The sequence below is a fragment of the Thamnophis elegans genome, chromosome 15 (genome assembly GCF_009769535.1).
Source record: "Thamnophis elegans isolate rThaEle1 chromosome 15, rThaEle1.pri, whole genome shotgun sequence".
Classification (NCBI taxonomy): Eukaryota; Metazoa; Chordata; class Lepidosauria; order Squamata; family Colubridae; genus Thamnophis; species Thamnophis elegans.
Genome location: NC_045555.1, coordinates 22,178,382 through 22,199,768, shown reverse-complemented (window position 1 = coordinate 22,199,768; position 21,387 = coordinate 22,178,382). Strand labels below are relative to the sequence as shown.

Here is a 21,387-nt window from a genome sequence, read left to right as displayed (position 1 = left end):
GTTTACGAGTTGACATTTACAGGTAGTCCTTGACTTAGGACCATTTGTTTAACGATGGCTCAAAGTTACGACATCCTCAGAAAAAGTGACTTACAATCTGTACTTGCACTTAGGACTGTCACATCACCTCTGTGATCATAGGAGTGCAGCATCCCTGTGATCACACGATCAAAATTAAAATGTTTAGCTACTGTCTCATAGTTTTGACAGTGTCCTGGGGTCATTTGATCCCCTTTTGTGACCTATGGATCTGCAAAGTCAACAGGGAAGTCAAATTCACTACACTGTTACTAACTTAACAACCACAGTGATTTACTTAACAACGGTGACAATAAAGGTCATAAAACGGGGCAAAACTCACTTAACAAATCTCTGGCTTAACAACAGAACTTTTCGTCTAAATTTTAGTTGTAAGTTGAAGACAATCTGTAGTTACCCCCTTCTCTGAGGGTAGCACATATCCGGCATAAAATTGGCTTCTAATATTCCCAGTAGAAATAGGGACATGGTGGCTCAGTGGCTAAGATGTTGAGCTTGTCAATCAGAAAGGTTGGCAGTTTGGCAGTTCGAATCCCTAGTGCCACATAATGGGGTGAACTCCTGTTCCTTGTCCCAGCTTCTGCCAACCTAGCAGTTCAAAAGCACGTATGCAAGTAGAAAAATAAGAACCACCTTTGGTGGGAAGGTAACAGCATTCCATATGCCTTCGGTGTTGAGTCATGCCGGCCACATGACCACAGAGAATGTCTTCGGACGGCACTGTCTCTTTGGCTTTGAAATTGAGATGAGCACCGGCCCCTAGAGTCGGAACGACTAGCACATAGGTGCGAGGAGAACCTTTATCTTTACTTAATATTACCAGTAGAAAGCAACATTCAGGGTTGATGGGATCTTTTTAAGCCTAGCAGAAATCCCTGTTGGGCTTAGAACGTTAGCAAGATTATGATTATTATTTTCACCTCGTGAATTTCCCAGCGTAGCTCATTGGAGTAAGAATGGCGTCATGCTTCAAGATAGCCACAAGAGGGCAGAAGTATACAGCTCTAAAAACAAGACTAAAAAAAAGTCTTGACAACTTCTATCATTTGAGATTTATGAAATCAACAGGACAGAACCAGATGAAGTCGCGAGTTACCGAACACTAAATTAAAGTTACGAAGTTTATAATTATCGCCATATGTCACTGTCCCTCTTTGTGGTCTTAAATAATAATCACAACTTTATTTGAACTGATGAAAGATTGACACTGCTTTTATCTTCTTTCAAAGCCATTTGAAATACTAAAACAGGGAGGCAGACAAAGCATCGGGGAACAGCTTCATCTGGGAAAAATGTGTGCCAGATTTCAGAATCCCCCCTCCCCCCAAAAAAACCCCCAACCACCTGATTTTAGAAAGAAAAACACTAGCCACAACTCAGTGGAAGCACCAGGATTATGTTATTCTGATTCACCCATGAAATAGCTGTGAAAGAACAGAACAGTTCATTTATAAAAACCTCTGGGTTTTTTTTGCTGGATGGGCTCATACATCATGTTAAGACTACTCAAACTATGATTTGGGAATCTGTGAATCCCTATAGGGATCTCCCTCCCTCCCTCTCTCTCCTTCTCCCTCTCTCTCCCTCTTGCTCATTCTCTCCTTCTCTTCCTCTCTCACCCTTTCTCTCATTCTCTCCCCCCTCCCTCCCCCTCTCATTCTCTCCTTCCTCTTTTCCTCCCTTTCATTCTTTCCTTCCACTCTCTCATTGTCTTCTTCCTCTTTTCCTCTCTCTCATTCTCTTATCTTGTCCTCCCTCTCCTTCTCCCTCATTCTCTTCTTCCTCTCTCCCTCTCTCTGTCTTCTTCCTCTCTTCTTCCCTCTCCCTCATTTTCTTCTTCCTCTCTCCCTCTCTCTTTCTCTTCTTGCTCTCTCCTCCCTCTCATTCTCTCCTTCCTCCTCTCCTCCCTCTCTCTCATTCTCTCCCTCCCTCTCCCTCTCCCATTCTCTCCTTCCTCCTCTCTCCTCCCACTCTCATTCTCTTCCTCCTCTCTCATTCTCTCCTTCCTCCTCTTCTCCCTCTCTCTCATTCTCTCCTCCCTCTCCCTCTCCCATTCTGTCTTTCCTCCTATCTCCTCCCTCTCTCTCATTCTCTTCCTCTCTCATTCTCTCCTTCCTCCTCTCTCCTCCCTATCTCATTCTCTTCCTCCTCTCTCATTCTCTTTCCTCCTCTTCTCCCTCTCTCTCATTCTCTCCTCCCTCTCCCTCTCCCATTCTGTCTTTCCTCCTATCTCCTCCCTCTCTCTCATTCTCTTCCTCTCTCATTCTCTCCTTCCTCCTCTCTCCTCCCTCTCTCATTCTCTTCCTCCTCTCTCATTCTCTTTCCTCCTCTTCTCCCTCTCTCTCATTCTCTCCTCCCTCTCCCTCTCATTCTCTCCTTCCACTCTCCCTCTTTCTGCCCCCCCTCTCTCTCACATCCACATCGAATGAAAACATTGTCAACATTTGCTCCAAGCTTAACTTCTTATTCGGTCTGCAAAAGTTATTGTACCCAAAGTTTGAGAATTCCCATGATGCAATGTTAAATCACACTTAAATATAATGAAAACAAACTTTGCATTTTTCCTTGTCCAACCGTAACAAAATGATTCATTTGAAACTGCTCAGCTCAGCATGGCAGCGAATCGAACTTAATCCAGCTCTTAGTTACTGGCACGAGGAAAATGAACAAATGGCAGCCATCAGGAGAAACTCACATCATAGTAACTTAATATGGTAAGTGCTGTTTAAAATGAGCTTAGTGAAGACAGATTTGAGTGATACCAAAGGTCTCCTTCCACCAGCATAGGAAATCTCTCCCACATAAACATTAAAATCTTCCTGCCACGAAAATGTGTCAGGAAGATAGATCACATAATGAACACAATCAACAATCTCTTTGTTGCAAGTAGATGCAGAGATTCATTCACTTTCAATGTCTGTAGAGATTCTCAGTCATACGGGTCATGGTTGTCCCAAAGGTGCTATTTCAGGAGGCAACTGGACTTTCTTCTTTGAAGACGTTTTGCTTCTCATCCAAGAAGCTTCTTCAGCTCCGAAAGGATAGTGAGGAATGGAAGGATTTATATTCCTTGCAGACAGCTGATCATTGGCATCCTTTTAGAGGGTCCTTGAAGCCCTTGGAGGTTTATCTGTGTCCTCAGGGTCACCTGAGTGGTGCAAACTGTTCCTGTAGTCTGCCATTTTTTCCCCCTCTGGAAATCCTGTCAGAGCTGAAGAAGCTTCTTGGATGAGAAGCAAAACGTCTTCAAAAGAAAAAGAAAAACAAGAGAGTCCAGTTGTCTCCTGAAAATGCACCTTTGGAACAACCGTGACCTGGATGACAGAATCTCTACAGACTTTTAGCTATACAATTTGGGATGAACACCCTTGGAATGGTGTAGGAGTAGGAATGGATTCCCAGAGGGAATGCAGACTACAGGAACCGTTTGCACCACTCAGGTGACCCTGAGGACACAGATAAACCTCCAAGGGTGTCAAGGACCCTCTAAAAGGATGCAAATGACCAGGTGTCTGCAAGCAGTATAAATCCTTCCATTCCCCAGTCAGAGCTGAAGAAGCTTCTTGGATGAGAAGCGAAACGTTTTCAAAGAAAAAAACAAGAAAAAGCACCTTTGGGATTCACTTTGAATTTTTATCTGAATGAGCTTGCATTTTTCAGAATATGGCAATGCACATTATTAATGAAAAGTATAGAATCATAGAGTTAGAAGAAGGGATCTTAGAAGTTATCTAGCTCAGATAGGAATCCTCATACCATCCTAGAACAATGACTGCAAAAAAAAAATGTTCTTGAAAATTTCCTGGGATCAGTTCAGAAGACAAGCTGGTTGCTTCCCAACAAATGCCTCTTCACCTCCTTACAAGTGGCCATTTTCTCTTCTACAGGCAATTTTGACTTACAAGTCTCTGTTTAGCAACTGGTTGAAATTGCAATGGTATTTTTAAAAAAGTAACTTACAACCAGTGCTCAGTCTTATAACTGTTGCGGCAATCCCCAAGGTCATGTGATCAAACTTTGGGCATTTGGCAACTGGTCTGTACTTACAACAGTTGCAGTGTTTCTGGGGTCACATGTGTTGTGGTCCACTGACGGCCAGCGGAGCTGGCAGCAGAGTAGGACAGTGAGGAGGTTGGGGAGGAACATGGGCCAGTCCTGGAGCCTGGGGAAGGCTCTGATGAGGGCTCTCCGTCAGAGGCAGAGAGGGGACCAGGGCCATCTGGTAGCTGTGTGCTACCTTCGGAGCCTCCAGAATCAGACAGCAACGAGGCAGCGGAACAGGGGGAGCCTGTTCCCAGTGCGCACATGCGCAGAGCTGCCAGAAGGCAAGAACAGTTAAGACAAAAGGGGTGACTCGGGAGTGAGGTTTGGAGATGATTGGCCCCTCCCATAAGACATAAAGGAGGAGCAAAGGTACATGAGCCTTTGCAGGAAGCATCTTTGTTCATTCTGGTCGGTTTAAATTCTGAAGCTCCGTTTTGACTCTGTGCTCCATGTGGCCTTGCAAAGCTAATTGCCAATTAGGTCTTTGACAGTGTTTCACGGGAGATAAAGGTGGGTGCTTATTGGCCTTATCCCAAAACACTGTGGCAGACTTCTGTCGGACTCTTTACAAACTATTTGTGACTCATTATGGGCTGTGAATGAATATAATTCACAGCTGTTGAAATAAAAAGAGGGTTTTGGGGACTAAGCGTGTGCTTTTTACGGTCTCAGGAAGCCTAGGTCAGAACAACATGATCACTATTTTGACATTCCTAGATGGATTACATCAATCAATATCAATGGGGAAAGCCAGATTCATTTAATAACTATAGTGATTCACTTAACAACCATAGTCAACAGACATGTAAAATCAGGCCTGGCTCGTCTGACAACCATCTTGTTTAGCAACAAAAATTATGTTCCCAATAGAGGTTGTAAGTAAAGGAGTACCTGCATTTTCCTTCTCACTTACACAATGAGAAACAGCAATTTTGTTATACTTACCTAGCCAACTTCTATTTAAATACACAGAAACAAACACGGGAGGAACGGTGAAAAAATCAACCACAGAGTTTACTTCCAGCCAAAACCATAGCTTGTCGTTGGCTGCTATGAACTGTAAAAAAAGAAAGACAGACAGACAGACAAGAATTAAATAAGTGAAATTTTAAAAAATTTCTTAGGCAAGGACCATATTTGGACCACGGATCATCCCTGCTTTATGAATGAGATTTCTAAGGAATGGTTTTGCAATCTTTCAGCCCCACAGAGTAGGCTGGGTTTCACATCTGACATCTACAGTAGAATCCTTTTAGGACCTGTAATGGAACCGTAATAGAAGTGGCTGACTTTGGCCCTGGATCTAAATCCCAAATCAAACTTAGACGGAGGCTTTATCAGGCCTGAGAGGCAGTATTGTCTGTCATAAGATGCCACAATACACCTAAACCGTTCTTCATATGTTTTAATCTCTAGTCCCCTAATCATTTTTGTTGCTCATCTCTGCGCTCTTTCTAGAGTCTCCACATCTTTTTTATATCGTGGCGACCAAAACTAGGTGCGGCATTCTAAATGGGGCCTTACCGGAAATTGTATTACTTTTCAATGTTTAAAATTCAACAAATGGAAAATACAAGTAGCGTTTCCAAATGATATAAATCCAGTGATGGGATCTTGCCGGTTTAACAACTGGCTTGGTGATCGCTTGCTTTTGGTGACACTCTGCGCGCGTCAGCGGTTTTTAACAAAACTTACCTTCCAAGTTACTTCTGGGGAATAACACAGCTGAGGCACAGCAATCTGCTCTGCCGCGCGAATCAGCTGGGAGGATATAGGTAAGTAAACTGCAGGGACAGGTGGGCAGGTCAACCTGATCGTCAGAGCGAACTGGTTTGCACCCAAACTGATTGTCGGAGCTACCAGTTTGCCTAAACTGGTCCGAACCGGCTGAATCCAGAGGTGGGATTCAAATAATTTAACAACCGGTTCTCTGTCCTAATACCAGCTGGATAGGTGGGGCTCAGTGGTCATGTGACTGGGTGGGCGTGGCCAACTCAACGTCACTCGCGTCGATGGGCACTTTGCCTTAGCTGTTACAATGTAATAAGGGTTAACCAGAGAGGCAGTTTCTGTAAGCAGGGCAATAAAGATTAGGCTAGAAACAACACCAGAATGTTCCCTTCCTGCCTTCCTTACAGGATTAGCCCTGTAAGTGGAAAAAAACAAAATGAGATTTCTTCCAACAACTGGTTCTCCGAACTGCTTAGAAAGTTAACAACCGGTTCTCCCGAATAGGTGTGAACTGGCTGAATCCCACCACTGAATAAAACCCAGAAAACAAAGCATAAACTTCATCCCATTTCTCTGTTTTTATTTGCTTTTGAGTTACATTAAAATCCTGGAATTGGTCACTATTTTATTTCAGGAAATCTCTTTTGTCACAGGAACAAAAAAGAAATGTCTTCACAGAGACGGAGCTGAATTATTCCATTTCCTATCTCTACAGGCATTGACAATCCATTCATATTCTGTAAAGTTATAACAACTAAAAGGATGTTGTTGCACCATGAAACAAGAGGCCATTTATAATGCATTCTCCTTTAAGAAGAAATCATTATTTTATGTATGGATAATGGATAGATAATACATAATATATCCTTTATTATAGGAATGATATTGGTAGGGAAGTAATTATGCAATATTTCCTTCAGAAAGTACAGTAATATGGGTGCTGCTGTTATTATATTCATACAATGTTTATGGCGTACAATAAATTTTAAACTTTCCCCAAAGTCTGCTTGCCTTATTCCTTCCCTACCTCCTTACAAAATAATAATAATAATAATAATAATAATAATAATAATAATAATAATAATAATAAGCCTGTTGGGAGAAGTAGCAGAAGAGAAACTTGTCATTCTCCTAGCACTTTTCTTCTTTCCTTTCCTATCTTCCTTTCCCTTTCTTTCCTTTCCTTTATCTTCCCCTCCCTTCCTTTCCCTTCCTTTCCTTCCCTTTCCTTTCCCTTCCTTTCCCTTCCTTTCCGTTCCTTTCCTTTGTCTTTCCTTCCCTCCCCTTTGTTTCCCTTCCTTTCTCTTTCCTTTCTTTCCTTTCCCTTCCTTTCCTTTCTTTTCCTTCCTTTCCCTTCCATTCCTTTCCTTTTCCTTTCTTTCCCCTCCCTTCCTTTTGCTTCCCTTCCCTTTCTCTTCTCTTCCCTTTCCCTTCCTTCCCTTTCCCTTCCCTTCCCTTTCTCTTCCCTTCCTTTCCCTTCCTTTCCTTTATGAAACTCTACATTGCCTTTTGCTTCTGGGGCCCTTCTAGCCAGGTGTCTTTCAAATGTGCGCCACCACCTTCAGAAATATGTCTGGTAATATGCATAGGTATACAGCCACATGTGTTCCAGAAACACTAATGGCTAGAGGTTGACTAAACCCACTCCTCAAAGTTCACAGAATAATTGGGTTGGAAGATACCTTGGAGGTCTTCTCATCAAACCCCATGCTCAAGCAGGAGATCCTATGTCAGTGATGGCAAACCTTTTTTGGCTCACGTGCCAAAAGCGGGGGGAGCACAGGGGGGGTCCTGTGTGGAGGTGCTACACACATGCTATGTGCATGACCCAGTGTGCATGTGTGCACTTCCCCTTCCCCGTGAGCATGCGCATGTGACCAGCGCTCTCCCCATTTTTTGAGTGCTTTTTTGCCCTCCTCAGGCTCCAGTGACTTTCTAGGAGCCTGGGGAGGGCAAAATCAGCTTCCCACACACACCTCTGGAGCATGGCATGACAAAACCGCGAAGCCCTTATCCGCGGAGACATAAGCGCGTCGCTAAAGTTGTGACGTCATCACCGCGCGTCATCAGCGCGGCAACAGAAGGGTGCTTTAAAACGGCGCCGCAGCAGAAAGCCGATTTCAATTAAGGTAAGGGTTAGGATTAGGTTTAGGGGTTTGTTTTAGGGTTAGGTTTAGGGTTAGGGTTAGGTGTAGGGTTAGGTTTAGGGTACTGAGTGCTTGGGAATGCGCGGATTTGCCCTCCGCGATTATGTCATCGCGGTAGGGTCGTGTTTTTCCTTAGCGCTTCAAACGGCGCAAATTAGTCTTCGCGCTTATGTCTCCACGGATAAGGGCTTCGCGGATTTGTGCTGGAACCCCTCTGGAGGCCCTCTGGAGGCTTCAGGAGCTTCCCTGAAGCCTCTGAAGCACAAAAAACCAGTCCTACGGGAAAACCAGAAGCCTTCAAGAGGCTTCCCTGAAGGCTCTGGGGGGCAAAAAGTGACCCTACATGTAAACCGGTTCAGGGAAGCCTCCTTGAAGGCTCCTGAGCACTCTGGAGGGCAAAAACCAGCCCTACGAGCAAGCTGGAAGTCTGTTCCCAAACTTCCAGTTTCCCCGCAGGGGTGGTTTTTGCACTCCGGAGGCTTCAAGAAAGCCTCCAGAGGGTGAAAAATGGCCTCAAAAGAAGGCCAAAGTCAACTGTCCAGCACACACGTGCGTGCTAGAGCTGACAGGGCAATGCCTCGCATGCCCTAAGAAATGGCTCCATGTGCCATAGGTTCACCATCACGGCCCTATGCCCTTCCAGAAAAGTGGTTGTCCAATCTCTTCTTGAAAGCCTCCAGTTGCAGAGTAAGCCATTCCAATGACAATTTTCTCATTGTTAGGAAATGTCTTATTCATTTTAGGTTGTATCTCTCCTTGATAATCTTCCATCTGTCTATGGAGATTCTCAATCATCCAGGTTTTGGTTGTCCCAAAGGCGTTTCTCAAAAGACAACTAGACTTTCTGGGTTTTCCCCTGAAAATGTTTCACTTCTTATCCAAGGAGCTTCTTCAGTTCATTCAAGAACTGAAGAAGCTTATTGGATAAGAAGTGAAATGTTTTCAAGGAAAAAACAAAAACCCCAAGAAAATCCAGTTGCTTTTTGAAAAGCACCTTTGGTAATTACATCCATTACTTCTTATCCTGGCCTCAGGTGTTTTGGAGAATAAGTTGATCCCTTCTTCTCTGTGACTGGCCTTCAAGTAGAAGACAACAGCTATCATGTCACCCTTAGCCCTTCTCTTCCTTAGACTAGACATACCCAGTTCCCGTAATCATTCATCATATGGTTTAGCCTCCAGATCCCTAGTCATCTTTGTTGCACTTCTCTGCATTCTTTCTAGGGTCCGAACATCTTTTTTGTATGGTGGTAACCAAAACTGGATGCAGTACTCCAACTGTGGTGGTGTCACCAGTGCTCGTCTGTGTGTGTGTGTGTGTGTGTGTGTGTGTGTGTGTGTGTGTGTGTGTTGCATGGCATTCCTCATCCCAATGTGGGTTTCAGCAATTCCTTCAAGTAGTTTGCTCAGAAGAGATAGGCAAGTTTTAGAAATAGAATTAGAATTCTATTGGCCAAGTGTGATTAGACACACAAGGAATTTATCTCTGGTGCATAAGCTCTCCATGTACATACAATAATAGTGATAAATGTAAAAAAGATGTTGAGACTCTAGAAAGAGTGCAGAGAAGAGCAACAAAGATGATTAGGGGACTGGAGGCTAAAACATATGAAGAACAGTTGCAGGAACTGGGAATGTCTAGTTTAATGAAAAGAAGGACTAGGGGAGACATGATAGCAGTGTTCCAATGTCTCAGGGACTGCCACAAGGAAGAGGGAGTCAAGCTATTCTCCAAAGCACCTGAGGGCAGGACAAGAAGCAATGGGTGGAAACTAATCAAGGATAAAAGCAACTTAGGAGAAATTTCCTGACAGAACAATTAATCAGTGGAACAACTTGCCTCCAGAAGTTGTGAATGCTCCAACAATGGACGTTGTTAAGAAAATGTTGGATAACCGTTTGTCTGAAGTGGTATAGGGTTTCTTGCCTAAGCAGGGGGTTGGACTAGAAGACCTTCAAGGTCCCTTCCAACTCTATTATTCTATTCTAAATCATTATCATAGTCATTGTAAAAATACATTCATCATAAAACATTAGATACAACACTTAGTGATCACCGTAGATACTAAATAAGCCATCAGGATAAAGGGCTTCCATCAAATTGGTAGGTTCCCTGATGAAAACATCTGGAGAAGACAAGGCTGCAACTCATTTTGCACACACACATTCCAAAACACAACCCAGGTATGGGGATACACTTACCCGCAAGCCAAAGTAGAGCAGGAAGAACACATTGAAAGCCATGTCTATTTGTAATGTGAAATCTTTGTAGAAATTCTGGCAAGATTCTATGGGGCTATTTAAGAAAAAGAAAAGAAAAGATCAGAATTATTTAGAGGAAGAAAACCAGCACAGAAAAAAAAATAAGGTTAAAAATTAAGATTTAGGTGACTCCAACCCTGTCAGTCTTCAGGAAAATATATATTTCTATATATATGTTTATATATAAATTTGGTGTTTTCCACTGGTATTGGGACAGCATGATAGATTAGTGCATCGGTTAGGAATAGATGGTGCAACATATGAGCTCCGGAGGTATATTGTTTGATTCCTTTTTGTGGATATTATACCCTCTTGCAGTATTATTTTTCCAGGGTGTGTATTTGATGTGGGTAATCCTTGACTTACGACCACAACTGAGCCCAAAATTTATGTTGCTAAGCGAGATCTTCATTAAGTGAGCTTTGCTCCATTTTACAACCTTTCTTGCCGGCATTGTGAAGTGAATCACCCCACTGGTTAAGTTCAGGGGTGGGCTTCTACGGGTTTGCCTGAGTTCGGGAGAACCCATAGCTAACATTAGGGCTGGTTCAGAGAACCCCCAAATTCCAACCCTGGCCGCCCATCTCATCCCGCCCCTCCCTGGAGTCTCTGCACAGCCCATTTTGGATGTGAGGTAAGTGCAGGACCTGCACGGAGCTACGGGAGGGGGCAAAACAGGCCTCCCGGAAGGCCTCTGGAGCTCGGGAGAGGCAATTTATGTCTTCCCAGAGGCTCGAGGAAAGCCTCCAGAGCCTGGGGTGCAGGAAGCTGACTAGGCCACACCCACCATGGCCACACCCACCGTGGCCACACCCACTGTGGCCACACCCACTGTGGCCACACCCACCTAGCAACCAGGCAGAGAACCCATTGCTGAAATTTTTGGAGCCCATCCCTGGTTAAGTTAGTAACATGGTTTATTAAGGGAATCTGGCTTCCCCATCGATTTTGCTCATCAGAAGGTCATAGAAGGGACACTGTGACCATCATAAATATGAGTCAGTTGCCAAGCATTCTGAATTTTGATCATGTGACCACCAGGATGCTGCAATGGTCGTAAGCAGGAACACTTGGTCATAAATCACTATTTTTTAAAGGGACGCTGTAACTTTGAGCAGTGAGTAAATGAACTGTTATAAGTTGAGGACTATCTACATGTGCTGCCTGGAACCATTATTAGACAATTTAGGCAGTTATATCAACCCCATAAATAAAGCCCGTTGACCATTGGCATTATCTAGATAATTCAGTCGTTGCTATTTTCTCAAAAGCCCAGAAGTATGAGTCCTCATATTGTCCTTTGAGTACCTATTAGTAGACTAAACCATTGGATACTCTTATTACTAAACATCTTCAGTCAACAGCGGAAACAGAGAAGCATGCAGGCGTTTTAAAGGAAGGACAAGCAAGAGCGATCTCAACCCCACATTAACCCTTAAAGAACTGACTTCTTTCTACAAAGCATTTAAAGACACGCACCAAGGTTATAACTCGGTTAGCCCAAAGTTGTGTAACAGCATAATCTTCCAGGAAGAGAGCCAACCTTCCACTCTCCTTGATGGGGAATTTTCTCAACTAGTTGTCAAAGAACAATTTCTACTATTGAATGTACAAAAAGTAAGCCAGACGGATTCCCCCCCCCCCTCAACATTGGGCCATTTTAGGGAATTTATACAAGGTTTTCTCTGTTTTTGCAGCCCATCATGAATGATTTAATCTTGCCTTTAAAAAATATATATCAAGCTTCAAAGAAATAAAAGAGAATCTCGTTGTGAAGAAAATAATACAGAACAAAAGTCCCAGAATTAGAAGCAGGACTCTAAGGGTTAATTTTCACATGCAGATTAAATTACCCCCCCCCCCCATTTTCTCAAGCAGTCAATGCAAATGTATATTTTTTTTCTTGAAGAATCAAGGCATACCATATTCGGTTTAGCATCCTGTATACAAAGTGGTACCATGCTCTATTTAGATATACCAGCTTGTATCAATGTTTAAAAAGTGATTTATTTGTGAGAGTCCCGTGAAATGCTTAGAGAAGTCCACAGTTGACATCCTTGAGATAAAACAGCACATCCCAATATTTTGCACAAATTATCACTTGGTTGGCATAAACATATAATCGGTCGGCGATTATGCCTCGTTGCGCATACAAATCAGTCAATATTGGGATGAAAATCAAGACAATGGAAGGATGCTCACTAACAAACTGCAAGACTTGATTGCAACAAATATATCACAGTGTCTCATTCCAGTTAGTATTGTGGCAGTTCTGCAAATCTGTGGTTAAATTCATTGGCAAGCAAAACTCTATGCATTCTAGTAACTTGTAGTCTTACTTAAAGGCAGTGAGTGGGTTAGCTACACATGCAGTCAATTTCCAGTTTACTTGTAAAGAGCTCAAACAGTTATAATAGTAGCATGCCCTTTCTCAAATTCAGGCATTTCATAAGCAGCAAACATTTTCCCTGATGGACAAGGACCAAAGATTTGTTTCACCATTGCATGAAACTCTATCCAAAGTGATTAAAACCAACAAACTATTTGTTCTGTCATCATATTCAATATACCAATCTTCTACAATACACTGAACTTGTATGGGAGTGGGGTGAGCAAACTGATGTTATATTTGCGGTATATTTACCCATGTAACTGAATATTTAATAATTTAATATTTTATTTGATATTTAATATTAATTAATTAAATCAATTAAATAATATTTAATGTTTAATAATTTAATATTTAATAATATTTACCCATGCAACTGAAAAGACCAAAGAAGCAAGAATGACAGAGATTTCAGAGAGGTATTTTTAATGTTTACTATGGCAAATTTATGCAGCATACTAAAAAGCAGAGACATCACCCTGCCAACAAAAGTGTGTATAGTCAAGACTATGCTTTTCCCAGTTGCAATGTATGGCTGTGAAAGTTGGACCATAAGGAAGGCTAAGAGCCAAAGAATTGAGGCCCTTGAACTCTGGTGTTGGAGAAGACTCCCGTGATCCCTTAGATGGCAAGGCCATCAAACTGGTCAGTCCTAGATGCGATCAACCCTGACTGCTCTTTAGAAGATCCTGAAGAGGAAAGTCAAATACTTTGGCCACCTAATGAGATGGAAGGAGTCACCGGAGAAGAGTGATATGCTGGGATAAATTGAGGGCAAAAAAGAAAGGGATGATGGAGAATGAGGTGGCTGGATGGAGTCACTGAAGCAGTCGGCATGAGCTTAAATGGACTCCAGAGGATGGTAGAGGACAGGAAAGCCTGGAGAAACATTGTCCATGGGGTTGTGATGGGTTGGACACAACTTCGCAACTGACAACAACAATTTTTAATGCCATCTTAAGAGTAAGCAGGCAAAATCTTGGAAACCTCAAAGGAATTTCCCTGCCTTGATTGTAGGGAGTTTAAAAAAAAACAGTGCAATTTCTCTGACCCATTTTCTGGCAGAACATTTACTGTTAAATTGCTGTTCCCGAGAAAGCCTTTTACCACACTCACCCATAGCTTCCCCACAATATCTTATTATCAAGAAAGCAACATAAAATATGCACTGGGAAAGAAAAGTGAGCTGGGCTATTTGTAGCTCACCTGATGCTCCAAGCTTAACTTGAAGTCATGGATCTGGAAAAGGGATAATTGTGTTGTGCTTGTCTTCATTGTGTTATTGTAAAGGAAGGACATGAGGAACCTTGAGATATTATATCATATTATTCATGCATTTGGTTTTCAAGGTTCCTTGTATGGTAGGTAACATGGTTATTTAGCTAGCTATTTAGTAAGGTGCCACTGAGTCAGTTCCAGCTCCTGGTGAAAACATGGACACACACTATCCCACAGGTGTTTTTTCAAGAGGCAACTGGTCTTCCTTGTTTTTCTTTGAAGACGTTTTGCTTGTCATCCAAGAAGCTTCTTCAGTTCTGACTGGATATTGGAGTGGAAAAGCTTCATAGGAGAACAAATCCATCAGGACAAGATTCAGCAGTCCATCTGCATTTAAAAGACATAGGCCAGTCTTTTGAAGACAGCAAAGTGCACATTTTGGACAGAGAGGACCACTGGTTTGAAAGAGGGGTTAAAGAGGCCATCTCTGAACAGCCTTCTCTCAACCGGTGGGGGGGGGAGGGGGGAGATGACATCAACTATCTCCAGTCTACAACACAGGTCCTTTCAGCAGTTCCAAGAAGGCTCCATACCCATTTGCACCACTCAGGTGCCACTGAGGACACAGTTGTTGAGGCCACCTCCAGGTGGCCTCAACAACTCTCTAAAAGAATGCAAGTGGCCATTTGTCTGCGAGGAATATAAATCCTTCCATTCCCCACCATCTAGTCAGAGCTGAAGGAGCATCTTGGATGAGAAGTGAAATGTCTTGAAATGTCTTGCCTCTTGAAAAAGCACCTTTGGGACAACCATGACCTGGATGACTGAGAATCTGAATCGACATGGCCCAATACTTATCATGCTGATCTTAGTTGGGATTACTATTCTATCTTTTACAGATGAGTTACAGCCAAATGCTGTACATATGTCAAGTGTTAGCTTTACAGATGAGTCACACATCAAGTACATATCGTGAAACTAACTGATGAAAGTGAATAAGGTAGTTCGTTCAACCTAGCTTTCCTATTACAGAGTTCAACTACTGAAACTGAAAAATACTCAATATTTTGTTACCTTACTTATCACTGTCATATACTGTGAAGCTACTGTACAGTGTGTGTCTGTGTGTGTGTGTGTGTGTGTGTGTACAGTACCTTCATAGTACACACACACATGTATATTGTTTCATACATACATACACATACATACTGTACATACATCATATACGGTACATATACACATATACACATATACACACATATATCCAATACTTACATATATACATACATACACACATGCATACACACACATATATATTTATGTGTGTATATATGTGTACATATATGTGGAGAGAGAGAGAGAGAGAGAGAGAGAGAGAGAGAGAGAGAGAGAGAGAGAGAGAGAGAGAGAGAAACAATATATATGAAGGACAGGCCGACAATTAGGAAAAAAAATAGGTAATTCTGGGCTATGATATTCTATTGTGTGTACCTTCCTCTTTTACAAGATTGTGAAAATCTGCCTGGTATTTAATTGTGTATTTTGGATAAAGTTAAGCATTCAGAAGAATTCTGTGTCTTCACTCAACATCCGCTGAATTTTATTTCATTATTCCTTCATCGTCCATATTTGTAGACATGCAGAAAACATTATCCACCATTGACTTGGGGTCATGCTGTATTGAGTTCACTGACTGAGCCTTTCATGATAATCATGTCTTTCCTAACGTCACCAAACATCTACATTCAAGGAATCAAATAACATTAGTGTACTTTTCACAACTTTTAAAATGTTTAGAAGAGGAGGAGGAGGAGGAGGAGGAGGAGGAGGAGGAGGAGGAGGAGGAAGGGGGGCAGAGGAGGATAAAAGGGAGAAATTTAGAATGGGAGGTCTCTGCATAGTATTACTCCAGAGATATTTTGTGAGAGATGGGTCTATGACAATTCACCATGGCCAATTTACTACAGCCAACTTGCCATGGCCAACTTGCTACGGGACAACTTGCTACGAGACAAGAGTTACACTAATATCAAAGAAATGGTGGAATAGAATCATTAAAGAAATGATGCAAAAGCAGAGTCAAAAACGAAATCCGAATGTCAAAAAGTTTGTTCCTTCCTTCCTTCCTTCCTTCCTTCCTTCCTTCCTTCCTTCCTTCCTTTTTTCCTCCACCCTCATGATTTGCACTTAAAAGCCAATTCAAAACAAATACTCATATAATAACCAGACTATTAAGAGAACCACTATACTGCCTAGAACTGGTTTCATTCTAATTGCAGGCAGCAGGTACATAATTAGTTGCCAATAATTTCTTCCTTCCCAGCTATAAGCTTTCTGGAAAGTAATTAACAATGAATTGGAGAAGTTCTAAGACGCTGTAAATCAACTATTCAATTAACTGTTAGAAAATGTGCTGACTTGACAGAGTCTTCCATGGAAGCTTAAATAAAACATTATAATGATCTCGGGAGATGAAAGGGATCAACCATAAAAGTAAAGCTAAAAGAAACTGATAAAATCTGTATAATATCATCAATATATTATATGAAAAATAATTAAGATTAAAAATTAATCTTTAATTTTTTATTTTTGCCATACATAAGCCTGAAACTTCAAAATGTATTTAGTTGTAGCCTATAAAATGTGGTTCAGGTGTAGAAAGGTCTGCCAGATCTAATATAAAAATAATGTTGAAGATTTAAAGTCATCTGGAAGATAATGAGCAGGTACATAATTGGCTATTACAAATATACAGTTTAAAAATGCTTTGTTTTATAGATTTCATTTTGTCCCATTATTTCTGGTTTGAGATTTATATTACCAGAGAATAATAATAATAAATAATACCATCACACATACTTTTAGAGAAAATGTTTTCCTAAAAATATAATAACATAAATCTGTTTGAAATATATACCAGCAAATTTGCTCTTAAATCAACTGTAAGTTACAGCAAAAGCAAATTATGTCAGCGTTTATGTAGATGAGCTACAATGATTCACTTTTCTAAAATTTTAATTAAAACCAAAGCAAACAACGTATAACACACATTTAGCATGTATACAAGTAAATGCCTTAAGAATCTTTTAAATAATTGAAGTAAGTTGCAGGAACTGGGTATGTCTAGTTTAATGAAAAGAAGGATTAGGGGGGACATGATAGCAATTTTCCAATATCTCAGGGGTTGCCACAAAGAAGAGGGGAGTCAAGCTATTCTCCAAAGCACCTGAAGGGAGGACAAGAAGCAATGGGTGGAAACTAATCAAGGAGAGAAGCAACCTAGAACTAAGGAGAAATTTCCTGACAGTTAGAACAATTAATCAGTGGAACAACTTGCCTCCAGAAGTTGTGAATGCTCCAACACTGGAAGTTTTTAAGAAGATGTTGGATAACCATTTGTCTGAAGTGTGTTTCCTGCCTTAGCAGGAGGTTGGACTAGAAGACCTCCAAGGTCCCTTCCAGCTCTGTTGCTCTATTCTATTCTATTCCATTCCATTTTTGAAAAGAAGATTGCAATGTAAACATATAGGATTGAGAAGAGAGTAAATACATCTAACAAGATTAAATGCATCTGGCAAGATTCAAAAGTTAGTAACTGACATTATAACCATATTGAATCTATGGTATAGTGCAATATCGGGTTTTCAATTTCAATTATATAGAATGTGAAGGATGTATGTTTGTGTTTTTATTTTTATAATTGTAACCTACACTGAAGACGGCATTTAATTTTGTTGTACCATGTGCAAAGACAATAAACTAAACTAAACTAAACTGATTTGAGCAAGGAAAAAATAGATTTATTTACACTTGTAATAAATTAACTGAAATTAAAGTTACTTAATTTTAGCTGGATGTTAATATGTAGATATTCAAAATGAAGAAAGTTTCACATCAATTTGTTTTATTTGTATTTTATCTTGTATAAATGAATCTACATATTTCAAAATATGCAATGTCTATTCAATACCATTTTGCTTGAGTTAGAGCCGGCTGGGGAATTCTGGGAGCTGAAATCCACTCATCTGAAAGTTGGCAGAAACAGTGTTCTACTATATAAATGTGTGCCATTAATAGCTACATGAGGCAGAAAGCTGCATTTACAGCTTTTGCTGTTACGAAGGACCATGCTAATTTAGCATACAAAAATTAGGAAAAATGAATGAAACCTGTGAACCAATCCTGCAGAGAATGTTAGGAGTACCTCTAGGAATGGACTTGGCCACTGAAATTTATGATTTTCCCATCTAATCCCATGTCATAGAAAAACTATCCCTCTCGGAGACAAGAGGAGGAAGAGAAGGGTTAGGAGAGAGGGAGGGGGGAAGAGGAGGAGAGAAAAAAGGAGTGGAAAGAGGAGGGAGGCGAAGGAGAGAGGAAGGGGAAGTAGAGAAGAGACGGATGATAGAGGGAAGAAAGGAGATAGGGAGGAGGAGAGGGAGAAGAGGCAAAAAAGCGATGGATAGGGTATAAACATGGGGTGGAAAGGAGAAGAGAAAATGATAGTCTTTGGAGGTTGATGGTAAGAGGAATTGATATAATACTGAACAATACAAAATAGTGTTGGTTATGATGTTATAGTATACATGTGGTTATTTGTATGAAAATTAAAAAAATAAAAATAAACTTATATATAAAAAAGAAAAACTGTCCCTCTCCCTCTGTGGGGCATGTCACAGAAACTTCAAGAAATGTTCAAGAAATCAAGTTTCTTGATCTCTTCCATGCCCTCCAAACTAGCATTTGATGCTAATTGTACAATCAGCATCACTATCCCAGAACACAGGCAGGAAACACGTTGAGCCAATCCAGAGTTCTCCTTCTGACTGACCAATGAGAAAGGACTAAGAAAAAATACAGATAGGCCTCGACTTACGACCACAACAGAGCCCAAAATTTATGTTGCTCAGTAAGAAATGTGTGACGTGAGTTTTGCCCCCTTTTACGACTTTCCTTGCCACGTTTGTTAAGTGACTCGCTGCAGTTGCTAAATGAGTAACACGGTCATTAAGTGAATCTGGTTTTCCCCCCATTGACTTTGCTCTTCAGAAGGATTCAAAAGGGGATCATGTGACCCCAGGGGTCACTGCAACCGTCATAAATGTGAGTCAACTATCAAGTATCTGAATATAAATCACGTGACCATAGGAAAGCTTGCAAGGGTCGTGTGAAAAATGATCAGAAGTCATTTTTTTCCAGTGCCTTTGTAACTTTGAATGGTCACTAAATGAATTGTTGTAAGTCGAGGACTACCTGTGATGTGATTCACTTTCTGTCCTACCACAGGCATATTTTCCTAAATCAGATCAATCCTCTTAGTCCTTCCATATTAAAAAGGGGGGGTGGGGAGGGAATGCATTCATAGCACAATAAGCAGTGACAGCATCTGTGTTTTCATCTATTTATTTTGGTTTGATATTTTACAAGCGTCATTTGCAAATACCATTTAAAATAAAAATGAGTTTTCTAAGAGGTTAAGGCAGTTCGGCATCCAAAAACAGCACTGAAAATCCTGTTGAGTATTATTGGGGGGGGGGGATGGATGCCATTTTGAAACATGGTTTTCTTTTTAAAGTCGACACTCGTGGTTGTAAGTTGCATCAATAATTGAAGTGAGCAGGGAGGAGACTAATTTCTAAATGGTGTTTATAAACAAATATTCCAAACTAGAAGCTCAAGCTTCCCCTGACAGGAGAGATGGTTCTGGAACAATTCAGAACTATTCATTCCCGATCCAAATAAGAGAAAATAAATGGCCAGATTACGTATCCGTGAGGTAATAATCTGATTGGTAATCTGTTACATTTCCCATACATTCATTCCCTCTAATGAGGAAAAGAGACAAAAATAAACATAACTCTATCCCAATTACCTTGATCTGGGTCACAGTGGTCAAGAATAGATCCAAAAATTTGTCAAGAATCAAAATTCTCTCTATCCGGTTTCTTCTGCATTTTAATGTACAGGCAGTGTGCACTTTTCTGGCTGCGTGCAAATACATCCAAGCAGTTGCTATGAAGGGATAACTGTGAAACTGGTAAGCCACCATTCTCCTTTAAGGATCTGAGAGGAAAATATCATGGCAGCTAAATTCTGTAGAAGGATGCTTAGGTGAGAGGACCTTCTAGCAAATTAAAACAGGGTCTTGCACGTTCTGCTAGCAATTTTTTTAAAAAAAATTGGGTTACAACAAAAAGATTATTAAATATCAGCTTTTACCTGATTTGCAAGTCCCAAACTATACATAGTGATAAATTGACTCCAGGCACTGTTTGATGAACTATTAGCCTTACTCATCAGTGTAATTCTTTGGTAAATTTTCAGCCTGGGTAATAAACAACAGAATCAGAAATATCACCTTTTAAACACAGATGATGATATGATGGACAAAAGGGTGCAGAGTTTATTTTGGACTGGTACAAAAAAACCTGTGCAAAAGTAGACACCAATTAGTTGAAATTTGTCTCTCTAACATATATACCCGTGATGGCATGTGTGCCCGAAGTGGCATGCAGAGCCATGTCACCTGGCACACACATTATCGCCCGTTCCTCTTCTGGGTTTCTGGCATGCATGCGCACAGGACAATCAGCTGTCCTTCATGTGTAAGACAGTGCCAGAAACTGGAACAGCTGGTCTTCCATTTTCTGGCATGAGCATGCGTGCCAGCCAGGTGATGATAGTGCATGCATGCGTATCAGTAATTGGATGACTAGCTGGCCGGAAACCAGAATTTCATTTTCCGGCACAGTTCCTCTTCCGGGTTGCAGCACAGATGAGTGGGGCATGTGCGAAGCGTGCATTCTCTTTTCAGCACTCAGTGCCAAAATGTTCGCCATCACTGGTATATACAATCATCTAAATCAGTGATGGCAAACATAGTTCTAGCCCAAACTAGAACATGCGTGTGCACACTGAGCACTGGAAAACCGAAGACCAGCTGGCCAGCGCATACGTGCACACCGGAAACCCAAAGACCAGATGGCCGACAAACGCATCTGGACACTGGAAACCAGAAGAGCAGCTGGCGACGGCGTGCATGCCTACAGAGAGAGCCATCGGTTCACCATCACGGATCTAAATCTTAAAAGGATGGAATTAATACACCAGATGATAGATTGGTAGCATAAAGATCACAAGTCAAAGTGATGGATCTGTATATTTCAGAACTGAATTCTATAAAGATAAATAACCATTAAATCTAAAGAATATGTCTTGATGACCTCTTACAGATGTAGTGCCCAAGGCTGGGTCACAAACTAGATTAATACTTTTTAAATATGTTTCATCTTCTTGACAGTTAATGTATTACCATGTCTAGAGTTAAAAAGGTTTTGAAGATAGCACAAATAACTCAGTTCCAGAAAAAAAAAAGGTTATTGAATATAAGGTTCTATATAATTTGTACATAGTGATAAATTGACTCCAGGCACTGTTTGATGAACTATCAGCCTTACTCATAAATGTGGTTTTTTTTGATAAATTTTCAGTCTGGATGATAAAGTGCCAAGGTTTCCATTGTTTTGAGCTAGTTGGCACATTGAGAAGATTGGCACA

General features: G+C 41.0%; 1 protein-coding gene across 1 annotated transcript in view; it reads right to left on the bottom strand.

The window, feature by feature from the left end:
* LOC116518724 (calcium-activated potassium channel subunit alpha-1-like) overlaps positions 1-21,387 on the bottom strand; it is a 354,617-nt gene that overhangs the window by 112,094 nt on the left and 221,136 nt on the right. Inside the window, exons 4-5 of the mRNA XM_032232239.1 lie at positions 10,164-10,257; positions 5,029-5,140 (exon numbers count right to left, since the gene is read on the bottom strand). Coding sequence (XP_032088130.1) covers positions 5,029-5,140; positions 10,164-10,257 — 206 coding nt within the window. The remainder of the gene's footprint in view (positions 1-5,028; positions 5,141-10,163; positions 10,258-21,387) is intronic.